The 20,945-nt window shown below is 36.1% G+C and overlaps 1 protein-coding gene across 1 annotated transcript in view; it reads right to left on the bottom strand.

The window, feature by feature from the left end:
* The window catches only part of LOC113231661 (tolloid-like protein 1), a 158,655-nt gene that overhangs the window by 118,473 nt on the left and 19,237 nt on the right, over window positions 1-20,945 (bottom strand). The window contains exon 2 of the mRNA XM_026466096.1: window positions 14,860-15,114. Within this exon, the coding sequence (XP_026321881.1) occupies window positions 14,860-15,061 (202 nt within the window). The 5' untranslated portion in view covers window positions 15,062-15,114. The remainder of the gene's footprint in view (window positions 1-14,859; window positions 15,115-20,945) is intronic.

The raw sequence follows: 20,945 nt of genomic DNA, 5'->3' as shown, positions 1-20,945 counted from the left end.
TCAAACCCTTTTTCAGGCTTTCATGATTTGTGTACTTTGGTACTTACCACCGGCGAAAGGCCCATATAACATGATTCCCATCGGCCAGCCAAAGATACTCTACAGAATACGGCACTAAGGTACTTAGCGATTAGTATTTTGTAAAAAAAGTAAATAATATAATAAATGCTTAGTACCTTACCATAAATGCTTAGTTACCTTAGTATTGAAGATAAAAAAGACAAACGGAATTTTTTAATCTTTTTTGAATCTTCCAGTTAAAGATATAAAATTTCATTGAGGCCAGCAAAACATTTCCTTTTTCGATGATTAAAAAAAATTGGCGAAAGTAGCTTTCAGTATTCTGGTCACTGGATGCGTTAAAAAAATAAAAACTTGAATTTAACTAGTTAAAGGTTGAATTTTTTTTAATTGGGCTCTTCAGTGAAGAGTTACGCCTGTGGCCCCCAAAAATGCAGAGATTCCATCGCAAAATCGCTGTAGCACTGGCGGCAGATGGTGTATATGATGATCCATTTGCGCATCTCGTCTGCTTTGGCAGGGGAACCAGTGCCGTTCATGTTTGCATGGTCGTAGGAAGAAGCCACTGTGGCCACATAAGTCATATTATTAAGAGTCGAGTGTTGGGATATCAGTCCACCATCACCACATATAACTTACACACATACAAACATACATCCACAAACGCATATCTGTTATGGTTTAATATGTACACACTTACATTTTATTATTATATTCAAGTAAGTATGCTGCGTATATTGTTCCGTGACGTCACTTAGGGTCCTAATTGAAAATCATTGCAGGGAACGCATTGCTGGAAAACTAAAGGTTATTACCGCAGCTGGCGCGACAGAAAGTATCTTAATAATCTAGTGTTCTTTTTACTGTTTGTGTGGATAGTTCGTGTTTTAATTTAATCTATTTTTTTTGTTTGTTTTGCAGTTTTGTTTCGTAATTATTTATTTATGTTTTACTTTGAATGTTTTGATTATGTTTTGTTTATCTTCTGTTTTGTTCCGTTTTCTTTATTTTCTTTTGTGGTGTCATTGTGGTAAACAAATAAACGTATTTTCTTCTTTTCTTCTTTCTTTAATATTGACCGAGAGTAGTGCCTGTAGCCAATATTCGGGCTTAATCTTCTATATCATTCTTCGATTTCAATTCTTAAAATGCGCGGCAAACGTGCGGCCGCAGTGCGTTTCAGTGTGGCAGGGTTCACATAAACTCGTATATTACAAAAATTCCCGCGACGGGAACGTTTCCGCGGCCGCCTCTGTCTGGCCAGAGTTTTAGTTTGATTAGAGAATGAATTTTTCTTTATTACGAGTACGTAAATTATGGAATAGGTACGGATAACCCAGAAAAAGCATACTGGTTACAGTTTAAGCTTAACAAAAAGTACCGGGAATACCGGTACTGAGCTCAGCCCAGCACCGGGAATCACAGTTTCAGGAACCGGACTTTTATCGACAGAACCGGTTTATGTAATAATATATGTCTCAAGGTGACGGGCGCAGTAGCATTACCACTCAGATCTTTGAGATTTAAAGCTTTGAGTGGCATTACAACTGTTATGCCACTTACTTACCATCAGACCTACGACTTATTCATCCCGTCACTAGCTATCATAAACAAACATATACGTAGTGCGAGTGTGTGGTGTAAGTATGCCATCATAATACGCCGTGTATTTATGCAGCAACCCTTATAATAAGTAGGGGAACCTTCGTAGATTATAGATAGGTCATGTTCACAATTTCCACCTGTACCCAAGGGGATCTTCCCACGGATGAATATTAATCAGCCATTTTCCACGTCTTTAACTATATTTCATCTAGCGGTCAAAATTTATCAAGGTACATTAGCAAATGGTTTTAAAGTACATTAAGAGAGCCATGTTTTTAAACTTTAAGTACAATATAGGTACATTGTTATGAACTTAATAAGGTTACTTCTTAGCTGGTTTTTGCTAAAAACGTCCTCAGTGTGATAGAGATACGTTCGCAGAGGTTGACCCCCTCCAACTCCATCCACACTAGTTTTGTATACTTCATCGGTATCGGTATTTTGTGGACGAGCCACAATTAAAAGGCGAAAGAGCCGCATGTATATATGACCACCGGTATAGACATTGAATAGCATTTCAACTTGTGTAAAAAATAAATTACTACTTATTCGTATTTTAGCTTCGTGCAATGAGACACAAGCAAAATGACTCACAGGAAATCTTCATTTAATTTTGGATCACAGCGGCCGAGAATAGTATCTATAAGTAATTCTTTCAGTAATTCTTAATTTCCCATGCTGTAAAGTAACACCTACCTGTAGAGTATTTCACAAGCAATACCGAAAGTTATTGAATTGGCTAAAAAAAAACTACAAAAAAGGGAATACGGCCTTCAAAACTTCATAGGAAAATGACTTGCATGCGCAATGGAAGTTGATAATCTAAACATTCTTAGTGGTACGCAAACGAGTAGGCATGTTGTTTACAACCACACAAAACTAAATAATATATTTAGATAAATATCCACAGAAATCTAAATAATTTATTTAGATTACACAGAAATCTAAATAATTTATTTAGATTTCTGAGTTTACAACCAGGTGTTACTAGTTTTTCCCGTCACTGGATACTCGTAAAAAAAATCAATGTAATTTTTAATAGCGCCAACCTAAATCGAGCGATAAATTTAACATGTCTTCGCTTCAATATATATCATCCTTTTTTCTGTAAAAAAACCTTAATGGCGAATCTGAATTCTATTTACTAGGCAACAACATTCAAATTCCTCTGAATAATACAACCGCGCGACCGCCACGCGGGCGGCCGCGCGATAAACGATAAATCGATTAACGATAAAACGTATAGAGCGTATTCTGCCATAACTGGTATACGCACGCGGTCACTGCGCGGCGACAACGCGGACTCCGCTCTTCGGCCTCGCGGGGTGAGCGCGATGAAATTCGTGTGAAATAAATGCGTCCTAATTCCAAGTCGACGAGTAAATAAATCATTCAGAATACGTAATGTTAAAAAAAAGGATTTCTATAGCTGCAATCCTTGTTTTGATTTTATTTAAAGTGAAATTTGTTTAATATATGCTAACGACGCTTAGAGCCGGGAAACATAATTTGTCCCATTTATTACATGTGGCGTATGGTATAATCGTTTAGACAATCTTCCGTTTTTCCAGTACGTAGTCAGTGTTATTTTATATTTAATCAAATGAGTTTTATACTGAGAAATAGCTTGTGTACTTAGTAACTTTCGAACAAATCAATAACAATGCACTTTTCAAGGAAACAGTCTAAAAATTATACTGCAAAGTAATTGAAACCTTCAACGCATTTAGTAGCAGTAGAGCTCGTAAATTCTCCTAAATATTGCCTATTTCTGCCACCAAGCAGTAATGTGAGCACTGAGTGGCACCGCAACTGTTATGGGCAGGCACGTCGCCTACCACCAGGCGTACGTCTTGTTCGTCCCGTCATTTGGTATCATGAAAAAATTGGCTAGAGTATAGTTGTAATTTTTAAATTTATTGAACATCACGATGTTTTATTACCATGATGTTCAATGACATTTTGTGAAATTACTCCACTAATTTGTTATAATTATTACTACAAAGATAGAACACTAAGAAAATTCCTTGGATCCGGCTGGATTCGAACCAGCGCCTTCAAGCATATCGTGCCAGACGCTCTCCCAACTGAGCTTTTCTATGTGCTTATTGCACATCTTTGTTTTTAGTAGCCAGCCAGCGATAATACAGAGTTACGACATTTCTAGTCAGCTAGTAGAGATATATAGTTTGTTATAATTATTAATCCAAATATCGAACACTAATAAAAATCGTTTCGGTGCGGCTAGATTTGAACCAGCGCCTTCAAGCATACCGTGTCAGGCGCTCTATGGGTAAAGTATAGTTTGTAAGTTACACAATTGATGTAAAGTTCATTAGGCTATCATTACAAAAACTACCTTCCAATTCCAATTCTTCGGCAATGGTAATAGGGACTAAAGGGAACTCGCACATTACATCTCAGTGCACAAAACAGTAATCCGAAAATGTATCAGAATATTCATTGTCTGAATCTAGCCCCTTCGCAACCTTTGTCGGTCTAGGCTATTGTTACATGGCTGAATAGTTAATTCCATTCGTGTTACATCGTATTGTCTAGAAGATAAGGCCTCTGAGGCGCTTTTGTCCCTTAAAATTGGATATTATTACTCAAATCATATCACAATCATCGACGTCCCCCGACAACATGATGCATAATGTGACATTACGTAGGTCACTCAATAAGTTTTGAGATAAAGAAAAAATATCAAACATATTAATATAATTTATTTCACATTTTTTCAAAATACTCTCCATCATTATCTACACAAAGTTTCATTCGTCTAAACCAACTCTGAAAACACTTTTGCCAGTCTTGATCTGTCAGCATGTAGGCAGCCACTGCTTCTTCGACATTAAAAAAAAAATTTTCCTTTGACTTTTCCTTCACTGTTGGGAACAAAAAGAAATCGCGGGGAGCCAAGTCAGGGCTGTACGGCGGGTGATTTAAGGTTTCTATACCAGGTTCCTTAATAAACGCCTTTGTTCTGAGGGACGTATGTGAAGAGGCGTTATCGTGATGCAGCATGATTCCCCAAAGCCCGGTCTTTGGTCTCCTCTCCCGCACAGCTTGGAAAACTTTTGGCAATGCTACTGTTGTGTACCATTCTGAATTAACAGACCTACTATTTTCTAACATTGACGTCGACAAATGTCCGCTCCGAGAAAAAAAAAACTAGCTACCATTTTTTTGCCGACGTTTCGAGGTCTCTGCAACTTTGTCGGTAATTGTCCCTCTGCCAAGACCCACACCGACGACTACTTCTTGCTTTCTGGATCATATTGATAGATCCATGTTTCATCACCAGTAACGATTTCTGAAACACGTCTCGATGTCCCGTTTTCGAAACGTATAAGCATTTCTCGGCACCAATCCACTCGAGCCTGTTTTTCCCCGGGCCGGAGCCTGTTTCCAGTACCGGAGAGCAATCGTGGGATCTATCGACAACAAAGCTTCCTCACTCCAAGATGTTGATGCAGGATAGTATTGACGCTCCCCGAACTAATGCCTAGGATCTTCTCAATGTTCGTGTACGTGATTCGTGGATCTTCTCGCACCAACATTTCAGATGTCCACACATTTTCTGCAGTAACTGCTGTTTCCGGGCGTCCGCCTCTTAGGTCATCTTCAAGGTTAGTTTTGCCTCCTTTAAATACCTTAAACCACCTAAAAACTGTTGCACGAAAAGGAGCAGAGTCATCTAATGCTGACTGCAAACGTTCCAAACTCAATTGTTCAGTTAAACCACATTTAAAATCATAGAAGATCATAGCACGCAAACGTTTACAGTTAAGATCCATTATTGCAAAGAAAAAGCGCGGGAAGCGTTGTAGTAAAATGATTAACAATGTCATTTTTTTTTAATTTAGCTAAATTGCTTTTGGTGATATATTTTTAAATAAATTTGCTTTTTAAAAACACATAATATGGGTGCGTTCCATTTTTAAATTTCGAGTATCTCAAAACTTATTGAGTGCCCTACGTACAAGTGAGGCTATCAGCGCAAAAGTGGTGTTTTCCAACATTTCTTTTTTTGTACAACATTATTTTAAATGATACTAAAGTACACCATTATTTTATATTTAGATGCTATATTTGTGTATAGAAAAATATAATTAAATATTATTATTATATATTTTATTATATTACGATTTGATTACTTATTTATTTATTTAGGTCATGTCAGGAATGGTCACTTATTTCAAATCACATTTAGTAAAAAAGAAAACACAAACAAAAGGTGCTGCTTATTTCTAAAAAAATTTCTTTCTGCAGACCTAAATACAGACACAATAATTACTATACAGAGTTATTTGTAAATTACTAACAACCTCACAGAAATTGTAGTAATATACTACCATAATAAACAACAAATTTTGTTCCACGAGTCTTCACAAAACAATTAATTTACCAAAAATAAACTTTTAAGTTTTTGTTGTACTATGTAACAATTTGTAGATTTGTATCTGGTAATAAGGTAGTAAGTTCAACCGTTCGCTCCTGCGTTTTTCATCGTACATATTTACGCCAGTGCTTTCTTTTTAATCGCCCAGAGTGACCATCGTTTAGAGCGTTCTATAATATTTTTTTTCTAAGAAAGTAAAATCTGAAATTGTTAAAAGTCATGGGACAAAAGTTTTTGTTTATGATGGTGGTAATACAGTCCTGTAAGGTTGTTAGTATTTTTTAAATTGGACTCCATGCTGTATTCCTGCGAGAAAAACCAGACAAGGAGTTCATTCCGCAACCTAATTGTACGTGGGAGAAAACTCGTCGTCGTCGTACAGTACGAGATGGACTCGGTTCCAAAGGTTGAGGATGGACTCCCTGCCGGTGGCGAGAGGTGAGATACAAGTTTGAAAAAGTAAGGCGATATTTAAAATGAATTTGGTTACTTTCAAATATCTCATTTCTTCTATATGCATTTCATGGGGTTACACCACTTTTGCGCTGGTGGCCTCAAATGTAATCCAAAGCGTGTACATGTGCGAATTAGTCTTTTCAGTCTCAGCGAGTTCATCAGAACGCAGAAAAATAACCCGCTTTCAAAGCGTACCAAGGCTGAATTTTGCACCGTCAGCTACCACACAAAATGGCTTCACGAATAATCAAAAAGAATTTACTTATCTTTTTGAAAATAATTTCGAGATGCAAGTTAATAAGAGATCTTACAGTTTGATTAAGGATCACAATAGGCAACGGAAATAAAGAAAACAAAGAAAACGAAAAGAAAATAAAGTTGGCTATTGTTTGTGTATGGTATATCCACTTTATGGTAACGGTCTATAGCTCTAGCCTATAGCTACTGGAATAAAGGCAATAATTTCGATGTAAAACACAGACAATACAGACTACACATTCAACATGATAGCCACAGCTTGCAGATTCGGCGACGTAACGTGTTTTATGAAGGAATGGCTTTTCTCTGAGTCGCGAAATTAAATTATAAAAATGCAAATTTGGGCCTGGTTTGTTTACAAGTAAGTTTATGCGGCAGATTAGACGTAGATAATAAGATTTTTTTATAAAATGCTTATTTACATATCCATACTATTGTTGTGAAAATTTAATAGTTCGAAATAAACAGCTTCGGTGTATTTTTTCGCTTCCTACGTTTACGATTACATCAATTTGTGCTAACAACATGTCTGTGTCTCTTCCGGTGTTGCCAATTCTTTCCAAAAAAGTTTGATGGCCTTTTACCATTATGGTTTACACAGTAGTTTTTGTAGCAGTAGAGCTCCTTGTGAAAACGTCCGTCCAAGGAATTACAGCCACCTTATCTATTTCTGTTGTCATTCAGCAATGCACATGGAACTCAATCGACTTGTCTTAGGGTGACTTTCTTTTATTTTTTTTCCATCCACTAAGGGGTGACTGGCACAGTGGCAGTGCCCCTCAGATCTTTGCAATTTAAAGGTGAGTGGCGTTGCAACTGTAATGGATAGACGTGTCGCTTACCACCAGGTGCACGACTTGTTTAAAAAAAATATATCCCACTAATACCAGAACAACAAATTCTTATTACTTTTTACCTGATATTTTATAGGAATGTTTATTTTATTTTAGTATTTTAGGAAAACTCATAGTGTAATTACAATTATAGTTTTACTTGAAATGAAAATAACACATTCTATAAATTATTTAACATTTTTTATCTTTATACATGTCCAAAAATCACTCTAAAGTTGAAAGAAAACTACATAATATTAATATTAAATTTTGCGGACAAATTATAAATATTATAAATTTATACTCTTGACTGCTAAAGTGGGTAATATCAAAGAAAGATATAGACATGTATATTCTTGAAATTGCAACGATCAAGTATCGTACCCTTTTGTCGGACCTTCGTAGAACCCTTTCATGAGAGTTGACAAATTGACTAGAGATTAAATGAAATAACGTTTTATGTGGGAGCTCCAGAACGAGACGTGCAATAAGTGCAATTTATTAGACATACGGCAATTTCAACTCAAATAATATTTTTTAGGCGATAAGCAGAGATGGGATAAATAGGAAGCTTTTTTGTAGCAGTAGAGCTCCTTGTTCGTCCAGGGAAGGAAACCTTACCTATTTCTGCCCCCAAGCACTAAAGTGAACGTTACTGCGTTCTGATTTTGAAGGGTAAGGTTGCTGATGAAATTACAGGCACATGGGACTCGTCAACTTATGTTTCATGGTGACGGGCGTAGTGGCAGTACACCTCAAATCTTGACGATTTAAAGCTCTGTGGCACTGCAACTGGTATGGACAGGCGTGTCACTTACCACCAGGTGCACAACTTGTTTATCGCGTCACTTGATATCATAAAAATGGATAAAGAGAACAAAGGCTCCCGTTGTATTTCACTAGTCAAACTTCCCTATATCCAGGGAAATACAAAGCTATTATCCCAATTCCGCCATGAAGGAATGCCCTATTAAAAATATAAATACGTCACATAAGTAGCTTACACGTGCTTCTTAAGATATTTATTTCTCTTGTGGGGCCAGGGTTCCCCCTCAAAAAGCACAAAGCTGTAACTCTGGCTGAAGTTGGCATATTAATTATTTCAATTCATTTAAATGTCTACCATAGTGGTTTTGCTAAGAAATAGTCGACATATTTGAAATGAAATGAATGAAGTTTTCCTTTGACATGAAATTAATTATGTTTCCCAGAATGTTTTCAATTAGCAAAGGATTTTAAAATAACAATCATATACTTAAATAAAATAATGAATAAAGGCGAAAAGCGGAAAAGGTGTGGCGTGGCCGCATTCAGATAATATTTAGAGCTCAACTTACTGAATAAATGGTAGGAAGCTGTTCAGGTGCCGAACGAATAAAGGGATTATCAACTTCCGAAGAATGGCTGTTAAACTGCTCATTGAGATTTTTTTAACGCTTTTTTTGCGGTTACGGGAAATTATTTTTGGGTAAAAGAACATTACACGTTCTTTAGTGAAAACGGTCAAATTGGTGGTAATGTTGTTTTGTAATAGGTGCTGCGCTTTAGTGTAAGTATACAGATATTTCATGCCCATAATTTGTTAGAGATAAGGCTCATATAAAATTTTACATCATTTAATCAAAAAGTGGAATAATGTGTGATGTTATTGTTCATTTTTAAATAGACTCTATAGTTTATAGTAGCGATAGAACTCATTGTGAAAGAGTTCGTCCAGGGAAGTACACTTTACCTATTTCTGCCGCCAAGCAGTAATGTGAGGATTAATGCGTTCTGGTTTGTAGGAGTAAGGGTGCTGGTGAAATTACAGACACATAGGACTTATCAACTTATGTCTTACGGTGACGGGCGCAGCGGCAGTGCCCCTAAGATCCTTGCGATTGAAAGTTCTGAGTGACACTGCAACTGTTATGGATTGGCATGTCGCTTACCACTAGGCGCACGACTTGTACGTCCCGTCACTTGGTGTTGTAAAAAATCTTATAAATATTCTAGGCAACACTGATCAATACTTAAAAACGAACGCGATTTGACAAGATGGCTTTTGTGTGTGAGATATTTGTAAATAGATTATTGCGGTCTGTCTCTGTGAATTTGCCGCGTTACACATAATATCTGTCTTAACCTGATTCATCTTTTGTACTTTCGAACTAATTGCTGTGAAAAGTAGATAAACGAATTAAATGCAATGAACTGACGTTATTATTCCGTTATTATAAATATTGACGTTATTATGAATTTCAAAAAGGAAATGTACGCCGATTATCAATACTTTATTTATTGTGGAACTTTATAGGATATATATATCCCGTAACAATTTTTCTGGAGATTGAATTTTCTAGACACTTTAATACTAGTGTCGTATTGCGATCAAAACGTAAGTGACGGTACATATAACTTAATATAGATGGATATAATAATAACGTATCCAAAAATATAAACAGATTAAACACACAGTGTATATTAATATTGCATAATTGCCAAGCTAAAAATAGTCTATATAATATAATAAATCTAAAAATAAATATAAAAAAATCGCTGCTAACCGATTCAGTGCTCCAAAGTCACAACCCTGGAATTTACCAACAAAGGGGAAGAAAATGAAACGGATATTCATCTCTGGAAATGTATCACCATTACCACCGAGAAGAGTTGAACAGTGCAACGAGGACGGTTTCAAAAAGGTGGAAAGGAAGAAGTACACCAGCCGTAACCTTAGTGGCACCGCCCCGCCTTACCCTAATCATTTACTGCGTCCAGCGATACCGACGACGTTGTTATACGTGTCACGGCTTCATTACTCCACAAAGTCTGCCGATATTGTGGAGTATACATATACGGGTGAAAGCTAATGCTAGCGTGAGGGTCGAGCAGTTGGTATCCCGCCACTATGTACATTTTAATTCATTTGTGGTGAGAGTACCAACTCAACATCTGTCGACCTTCATGACAGATGAGTTTTGGCCGAAGGGGGTCACGTACCGACGTTTCCGAGGCCGGCTATCGGACACCCACGTTGCGTCATACGTCGCAGACAATAATAATTGTAAATAATAATTAGTCAGTAGTGTTTTTATTGTATTATTATGTATATTAGTTTATAAGATATGTAAGGTATGTATGTATTTATGGGTCTTTGTTACGTGAATGCAAATAAAAAAATAATGGATTATGAGAGTCAAGGATGTAAAGAACTCCAGACTTTCTACATTATATGTTTTTTTCTGTGGTTTTGAGACTTAATAAGAATTGCTAAACTGTTATAAGACTATATTACTTGAGTCTTTACCTATCTACTTGCCATACATAATTTTTTAAACTCCTACTTTATTTTTTATACTTAATCTCAATTATTTATTATAAAAATAACAGTGATTTACATTGTCCTCTCCCCAGGAGATAACTATTTATATCAGTCGCCAGGGAGAGAGGACGGGGGAAGAATAAAGTATGAAGACAAAGAGGAAAGTTAATGGTACAGAAAGGAAAACGGACAGAAGATTACAAACTAATACAGAAGAGCAGTCTAGACCCTCATCCCGTTCAATTCTGCAGTCACACCGCAACTTCCGCGTTAAATCAGAGAAACCCCGCGGCTATCCACTGCCCGTGACGGCGGCAGGCAATAACTGCCTTACAGGTTTGTATGTAGAAGGCTGACCTCTCATCCGTAGCTCCGATTCGTAGACGTGAGCAACGCTACGTTGTTCACGTCTACGAATCACACAGCTCACACACTCTGGGCAGCGCGTTTGCCGGAGACCGTAGCACAGTGTAAGACAAAGCCATGTAACCAGAAATTTTATTATTATTATTAGAAATGTTGTTTTAAAACATATACCGTATGAGCACCAACTCTGACGTGTTTAGCCTAACTTCATCTACGGGTAAGATAGTTCACGAAAATTCGCTAGACAAAATAAAATGTGAAGGTATTCGAAATAACATCACTGGAGTTAAAAAACGTGTGAGATAAAAACCGGTATTGTCCGACGTTTACGGTTCACCTGATGAGGGTCGCTTTATTGACTTTAACGGTTTATGGAGTGTCAGATTCCGATTTACGCCCGTATCCGGTTCGAACCGATAAAACGACTTCTCTTTTGTTAAATTGAATTTATAGTTTTCAGTTTTTATTTAAAATGTGCGTTTGATTAATGAACTCGCATGCCATTCATAAAAGGAAATACAACAATATTCAGCAGTTGAAATAAGAGTTCTTTTTTTTACGCTGTCTATATTCACACATTGAACTTTTGTTTTTCAAAAGTAAATAGTATAAAGCAAAAATTAAACAGGAAACAATCAGCTATGACAAAAGCTTATTTAGTTAATGAGTCATTTTAAGGCGAAAGAAAGTAGACGGTCTACATCGGCATCAGCTACTGCTTGTGTAAAACTTATTCAAAATAAAATTCTTAAGCCCAGTGTGGTGAAGGTCAAAGTAAAATAAAAGCCATTTGTAATTATTGTGAAGATTGTTATTTCGCATTTGTGAACAATGCATTCATTTGAACTAGTACGTTACCATTCAAAAGTATAAAAATTGAATTCTGAATCAACGGGCGGGCAAAAGCAACCCTCACTTTGAATTCAATTTTTGTAGTCTATGGCTTTGGAACAAACCGGACTGCGGATTAGATTAAAAAATAAATTTACTTCTTCATTTTCTTGCATTTTTGTATTTGGAACAAATATTTTTGGAGAAACGTGAACAACGAATTTTTATTTTATTTTTTATGTAACATAGAGCGATGCCCCACGATGCGTTGCGTCAACGTTGCGACACTTGGGTTGTATTACATACACCCCGGACATTCCATACAACAGTCGAAAATACCTACTACATATACAGCTAGGCGCTATCTGCACAGGCGCAAATGTTTGAAGTGGCAGAGGGTACCCATCACTTTCTCGTACGTGGTCAGAGCGGCAACATAGCGAAAATTCTAACGCGAATCTGTTATCTATAATTCTATTAATATAATTCAAATAATTACACATGTTCATTAGGTATTTATATCAATATAATATTATATTTTTCATTAATTCACTAACTAGAATAATCCTGAAGGTTTATTAAAAAAATAAATTTAAAAGCATGTAAAATGTTATAATTTTGGGCAGGCACTTTTAAATAAGATTGTAGAAGAGCTGCTGGTGCTGGTGGCGTTAGGTCCTGTTGGATGGAATGTAGTAGCCTCCGCAGCCTCCGCAGCCTCCATACATCTTACTTAGTAAGTTTAGCAATTCAAACGTTGAAAGTCCAGTTTATATGTATTTATTTGGTTTTAACAAATATATTATAATCTTTAAAATGTAAACTGTATAAATATAGCTAGTAAACGGTTCAAAAAGATAAGTAGAGATACGTTCGCTACCGCGATCGGGTAGAGAGTAACGATGGAAAGAAACAAAATCAGAATGCGAGGTAAAATGGAACAATTCAAAATTTTAAATTTAAATATGAGTAGAAGAAGAAAAACGTTACGATACGTTTAGAGAGAGGCGATACAAAAAGGTGGGATGACGGTGTAAGGAGGTCACACCGTCACAAGGTAACCAAGTTATTTGACATTGCAAAATTATCTTTATCATTACTTAGTTAGTAATCATATTCACTACATATTTATCGGCAATACAATTGAAAATTCGAGAACCCTTGCCTACTATATTACGTCTCATATTGATATAAGAAATCTGTATATTAACGTATAAGTTTTTCTTAATGAATGAATGAAAACTATATTCAAATATCAAAGTCGTCTTAGCACGAAAACGGCTCGTCGACAGCCTTGTTGCCGTGCAGTCAATGTGACCGCCAATGTGCGGGGCATGGTGTGGTATCTAAAGCTAGAGATGGGCGGAGAGTGTCCATTCTCGTTAATTTTTTGGTCTCTAATATTACATATAAACAAAACTACATGTTGCGGCACATTGAAACGCATCGGACAAGTGGCCAGGAGACGAAGTGGGGCGGGGTGCTGCGATGCGAAAGAAAAGGGCGCCGGAACGCTCGTGTGACACTCGGTACGTTGAAATCATAGCGTTGTCAATCCCAGACTCTTATATGATGTTAAACGTCGACGTATTCGACAATATTACGTTTATCTAGTAAACGTATATTCATTCTAAGCTTGAATAACTCGTAAATCTAGCTAACGGGTAATACAGATGCCGGCAGTGTTTTCCATTTCTTTACCGTACTCATAAGGAAGGGTATAACACACACGGTGTTATTGACATAAGCTTGGAGTGTTGACTATATTAATGAACCGAATGAATAACGGTGAAATAAACCCGACAAGCAAACCACTTTTCTCACTCTGAGAAGAATGACCGTGCATTCCGTTTTGGTGAGAATTAGGCAAGCCTCTGTTTTGGAGGCATTAAAACTGCGGCTCTTCGCGTCTCCACAATCGAAAGAAGAGAAAACGAAAGAAGAAGAAAGACGCTTTCAGGTTCAGGTTCAACCGCGTGGCCATCGCCTATCGTTTACGACGAATTCCTCCGCTGTTGACACGGGCTTCTGACATATGGCTCCACTATTGTGTTGTCGTTCGCGTATCCAAAGATACCGGAGGTCAGCAGCAGGTCTTTGATGTGCAACAACAATAAAGATAACGAGATAAGTAAACTAACAAGTAGGGGAGTATGCAAGATCCAATACAATGTATTGTTATACGTTGCGATGCAGACCAATTCAACATTTAAGCCATTTGATCTGGTTCATCACCTCCCACAACACGAAGACCAAGTGAATTCATATTGAATCCATGCTTATTTCGTAACGAATGCGATCAACGAATATTATAAAGTGTCCACGATAGCAATCCATTCGGGTGCTTTTGTTCCTTTTTACAGGCTATTTGTTTTTAAAACCTCGGAAAATTCTGAGGTGAAATTTGGGTGAAAAAGATAAAACAATTCTTTAAACACGCGCCGCCGCGATAATGCGGAACGAAATAGGAGCGTAAAGGTGGCAGATTGATTTTATGACGTCGAAGCGGTATTATCAATATTTTAAAGCTGTTTTTAATATTTTTTACGGAAGAATAACCAATTTTGAGGAAATGTAGAAAAATCTATTTTGGAATTGTGCATTAATTTAATGTTCAATGGGTGCTGTAAGTTAATGAGTGAAAAATTTAAAATTATTTGAATTATTATCCAACTTCATTTCACTTTGAATTAGTACACTGTGAAGATATTTTTTGCAAATTCACACCTATTTACATGCAGTTACTATCTATTAAGTAATAAGTATAATTAACCACTTACCAGCCTTGCAAGGATCCATCCCGTGATCGCCAGAGTCCTTGTGTTCGAAGTGTGTAGTCAACAACTCCTCTATTGTGAACTTATGTGACTCTCGCCTAACCTCCAACGAGGTTACTTCAATCATAACGCACACAAAAATAGTCATTAATGCGCTTACCGACGCGGCGCATGGGCGTTTGCACCAATAAGTCATTGTGAACATTTTAGATTACACTGGTGCACTATAACATAATCTGGTTTTTGTTTGGAAGCTACCTGTAACAAAGAAAAGAAAATGTTAAGAAAATTAACTTTATGAATATCCCTCCTCCACCTCCGTGGTTGGCTTGCACACAGGTTTTCAGGTCTTGGGTTCGATCCTCGGCCGGGTCAAAGTAGGAACTAACTTTTCTATATTGTCTCGGTTCTGGATGTTTGGGGTACCGTTTTTGTTTCCGATTTCCATAACACAAGTGCTTTATTTACTTTGGAATCAGAGCAACGTATGCAATGGTGTCTAATATTTATTGATGTGGGTATATAAATAAATGCTGTAGATGTAAATGAAACGTTTGTTGAAATTCTTCTTTGAAACAAAACACGAGTTGTTGATTACCATACAATCAACAACAACAACAACTTTTATTACTTTACATGCGTTTTCGTCTCGGGGGCTTTTATAAATACTTCGTAAAACGCGTGAGACGCGCTGAATTCATGTTTTTATGGATGAACATGTCAGCTTTCTGTCTGAATGGGGGTACATTTTAATAGTTTTTTGAAAGATGTCCTCGTTTTAGTTTATTTTATAAATGATTTAACACTAACCAGTGACAAACTAATTCATAATTAAGAAAATATTGCTGTCACCGTCTCAAACCGACTCAACCGCTGGACGCCAGTGTCTATGGAAATAAATCACAGTTGGTACTGAAAAGGAAATGCTTAATCTCCGGATAGGGTAAGACCAGACAAATAGATTGGCTTCACGCAACTCGGTTGCTTCTTAAGATGTGATATACGGGATTAGGAGTCTGATGTTATGTTGTTTTGTAGAAGGGTAACAAACTCAAAGGTAACAATACTGTCTACTATTTATAGTTTATTGGCTGACTTTTTAAATCGTGATAAGTTCTCATTTAGAGTATATACATGGTATAACTGTTTGTTAAAAGGAGCAATAACATTTTGGTTTCTCTCATCTTTCTCTTCAATTTCATGCCTCAACCATTAGTTACTAAAATATATAAAAGGACCTTATGGTGTAAATTAACCATCGGTTGACAATTACAGAATTATGTATTGTGTGATTAGAGCTCCATAGCACGGATACCACTATTACCGTACTATTTGATAATTGTAATAAAGCCCCATATCATACGTCATAATCTTAGTACAGAGCACCAAAAAAAACCGACTTCTAAAGTACGTGGAATTTCATCTATTTGCCAAGTTTTTTTGAAATAGGTTACCGGAAAGTGCCGAAACCCTGATTCATCCCTTAGTTCGCCACTATACGGAACTTGACACAGGAGATAATAAAAATCGGTTCTCACTACTTAAAGAATATTGAGAGAGAAAAACGCCTTGAATTAGAGAATAGCAAAATCAACCATTAAAATAATTGCTCGTTATAATAAAATTTAGGCGTTATTTATAAAAATGAATCTTCATGCGTGAACAGCCACTCTTAGAGGTGGATGATTTTCTTTAAAATTAAATGGGACCACTATGGGGTACCCTCTTTCCAACAAAAAAAGAATCTGAAAATTGGTGCACAAATATCAGAGTTATGGCGTAACATACATACAAAAAAAAGTAGAAACATACAGTTGAATTGAGAACTTCCTCCTTTTTTGAAGTCGGTTAATAAAAATAACATAAATTACATTAAACTAATTATGTATATGTGAAATTTTTAGCTCTCACATTTAAGCATTAAAAGATAAGGACTAATTTCATTTGCAAAATCTCTAAACCTCTCTCTTGAACAGTTGACACAACCCTACCTATTTCTACCACCAAGCAGTAATGTGAGCAATACTGCGTTCCGGTTTTGTAGGGTAAGGGTGCTGGTGAAATTACATGCCCCTGGGACTTGTCAACTTATGTCTCAGAGTGGCGGGCGCAGTGACAGTGTACGATGCATGTTACAAATAACTATAGTCTGTCTTTTTTGAAGACGGAGTAAAATGACATTTATAGGGTTGCCAGTTTCATAAAATTTTAAATAGTTATATAACTAACTATATCACTAAATTTGCGAAAGGAGACAAAATTTTGCCAAAAATGACTGAATTGTGAATGTTACGACGTTCTAATGATAACCCATTGCGTTATTTTCTTCTTTATTCCTATTTTGGCAGTTAGCTTACTAGGATCGAGATAAATTTTTATTCATACAGGTACATTTTAACAAGAATAGCCGGATTTGATTATCTATTTTGAACTAAATTTAAAAGCTTCAAAATATGTCTTCTCTTTCTATTTTTCATAAACATAGCTCTAAATACAGAGTATGTATGTATGAACTTGACAATTCAAATGAACTTGTGTTCTGAAATTGGATGAAGTCGAGGATAATTCAAATGAAACATCGCGTATATAACCAGAAATACATTAGCAATACAGCTCTTATAAATAACAACTCTCGTTTGCACTGAAATATAGACAGGCCAACTACTGACCTCTGTGTATGTCTCCGTATATTCCAAAAAATATTCTGTATTTATTTTAATAAAGATAATATCACTAACAGTGCCGTGCTGTTATATTCGGTGTGTGGGAAAAACAGCAAAACATCTAATCACAAAACAAATGGAATCAAATTTCATCGGTAATTAAATATTAAATATGTAATTTTGTAATTTTCGTCCATTATAGCAAAGCTCAAGTTAACTGGTCGATTTGAAGTGAAACAGTTGACACCCATCAATTGTTTCGAATCCAGACTGGCCAATCGGAGCGCAGTTGTCACAGTAATGATATGGCAGAATAGTTTTCAAACAAACTAAATGATTTTCTCGTCATTAATAAATAAAAAAATTTAACTGCCTCCGTGGCCGAACGGTTACCATGCCGGACTGCCACGCAGAGGTCCCAGGTTCGATTCCCGGGCCGAGAGAAATAGTTGTATAGCCTACAATTATTTCTCTCGTGAGTTTGGGTGTAATTTGTGGTTGTCTATGTGTGTGTCCATGGCACCCGTGACACAGGGTTTCCCTAGTGCGGGGCTATGTTGAGTGTGTGCGTTATATATATACATATATTCGTCATTCATTCATTCATTCAGTCATTCGTCTCTATTTCTGGTTATATACTCGATGAAATGAAACTTGTCCGGTCATTTATTTCATAAGCGTGACCTATTGGTCAGTGGATAGCGATAGAATATTTATCGGCTGCGATCACTAGCTACTTGCAACACTTTTGCGCAATGAACTGTCATTTTACACCGCCGTCAAAAAACATGCACAGACTATACTTCGACAGTTTATGGATTTTGCAGTTTGAAGAAACTATTTAATATAGAGTCGAATTTCTTATATTTAATTTGATTTATAGATTTGAATTGGTGCTTGTACAAATAAACTGTTGTAATCATATACATTTCAGTCAGACGATACTTTTTTTAGTCGTATTTCGTCTTGTGATTTCGAGAATGACATACTCTCCCGCAGGAATCTGACTAGTGATATGGATTGCTGTCAATTTGTTACCGCTGACTTATATAATGAAAACGCTATTTACATATCTAGCAGGCCGAAACATCGAGGCCAGCGCGACACATGAGCATTTATTATAATCTCTTATTGCACTTCGCTTGTTTGTCTGTTTAGGTTAAATCGTGCAAATCAATTTCATACATTTTCCATCAGGTGAGATAGAGGCCAAATTTTCAACAATAACTTATGGAAAAAAGACGTTTAGTATACCAGATTAAAAGTTGCATAATAGTTTTATGTAGTATGTGTAATAGTAGTTTTGTGTAGTATGTGTAATAGTTTTTGATGAATCGAACATTGTTTGAGCGTAGGCATTTAATATTGAAAATGCAAGGTGGCTCCAACTATGTGTCCAAGGGTTTATAACGTTTTCTAAACAACTTCTTTAGAACATTTTGAAACGCTCTTGTTTCAAATTTAAATAACGTGTGGCGTTCATCCATGTCTCCTTTTGTAATCACTTGTTTGTCATTATATTGTACAACAAGCTAGGTACTCAATTTTCATTCCCAAACTTTATCACAAAGCGTATTCCGTACTGAAATACGAAGGGATTTCAAAGCAGCAATTTCTCATTCATTGTATGACAGGCTTTGGCTCGTTGTTTTACTCTCACATGGTTGATCGTCTAGTACAAGTATAAAAAGGAGATTTTGTAACTAATAGATATTTTAAAAGTAAAGTTCTCTTCTTGCTGGTGTCATTTGAATCTGTTTAGTTTAATCAATCATCTAACGTGGTCTTAAGGCATGATGGTCGTTGGTGGCGTTGCCATATGAAAATAAGAAGTGGAGTTTATAAACGAGCGGGCATGGACACGGGGGCTTTTTGTATGAGGTACTTGGAAAGTGATCAAGCGCGGTCGTTTCATGTGAACTTGCCGTTATACAGTTATAATCCATTTTAGTACCATCCATCTTATGTACTTTTGAAGTAATTACTTTGAAAAGTGGATAAACGAATAAATTGCCATCAACTGACGTTGTTATTTCACCGCCGACTGAACAATATCAATCCACGAACGTTTCTTATTTAATGCCTGTCTAGAGCACTGTATTATTGTATGTATATTATATCAAATTCCTAATTATCAAATTTACTAGTGTCATCAGCTGTTAGAATGCTTTCATAATATAGGCAGCGGCGTAGTAATTTCCATAAGGCTCATTCTCATCCTTGTTACCATACATCGTTAGGAGTTACGACCTTCGAATTTTCACTACAGGTCCTCTTCATATTTAGAGGTCCCTTCTCTTAAGTGAACGTTACATTGGCCCTCCTTCCGCGTTTACGTCATTAATGTACTCTAGTACAATATGAAAGGCTAGATATTATGCAAAATACTGCAAACTTTAAACGTTTCAAAGCTTGAAAGTTGGCAAACTGAATAGAATTACAAAATTAAAATAAAATCTTGCCATAATTATTTTTACTATTAAATCATATTGTGATTACGCACAGAGTTTTTAACCTGTGTACCGCTTGTATAAAATCGGCATTTTATATAAAATGCCTGCAACTAATAATATTATTGGTATATTTATATTAATTTATATTATTTCTTTAGAAGGTTGCGGATATTCACTGGATGCGCACAGCGCAAGACTGGTTGTTGTGGTGATCTATGAAGGAGGCCCTAGACATGGGCCTTTTGATGGGGTTTTTGATGTCTTTTGGGCAGAAAATTCGACGCGTCCCAAGCAAATAGTCGTAACCCATAAAAGCAACATGTCGAGAAACAGCTATTTGAACTTTTGATCTAAGTTTATGCGTTTCATACAAATATTACTTTTATGGATTTTTGTAATTTTATTGTATACTTATAATATATGGTATATTTTGCAATAATTAACATCAATCAGAAAGCAGTATTTGTGGAGAAAAATGGAAAAATCTATTATCTATCTATATAAATCTATTAACTATCTTTGTTACCCGTCCAAAGGTCGTAACTTGAGAATACGACTGTACGTGTGGTTTAAACTTTAATTATAATTTTAAACAAGGTGTCGTATATATACATACTGCTTCTTGTGACGTTACATTTGACTCATATTACGGGGTCGTATTATTCAATTATTTATTATGAAACCAAAAATAATCTTTAGGAGAATAAAATTAAGTTTCGAAATGAAAAACGTCTATTGTTTAACTGAAAAAGAAACACAATCACTGTTCTTAGTTGTAATTTAAATCTAAATTGTAAACATGAGATCACATTAATTATTATTAATTAAAAGTTAAGTCCAGTAGCAAAAACAACCTTTTGGCATTTTTTACTTTTTTGGTACTAAGATAACAAAATTATAAATGTTAGTACTGATTCTCAAAAAAAACAAAAGGTTGTTTTTGCTACTGGAATTAGTAGCAGTAGAGCTCCTT

Source organism: Hyposmocoma kahamanoa, unplaced genomic scaffold (assembly GCF_003589595.1).
Source record: "Hyposmocoma kahamanoa isolate Upper Pololo Valley unplaced genomic scaffold, ASM358959v1 66, whole genome shotgun sequence".
NCBI lineage: Eukaryota > Metazoa > Arthropoda > Insecta > Lepidoptera > Cosmopterigidae > Hyposmocoma > Hyposmocoma kahamanoa.
This window is presented reverse-complemented; position numbering and strand designations above follow the sequence as displayed.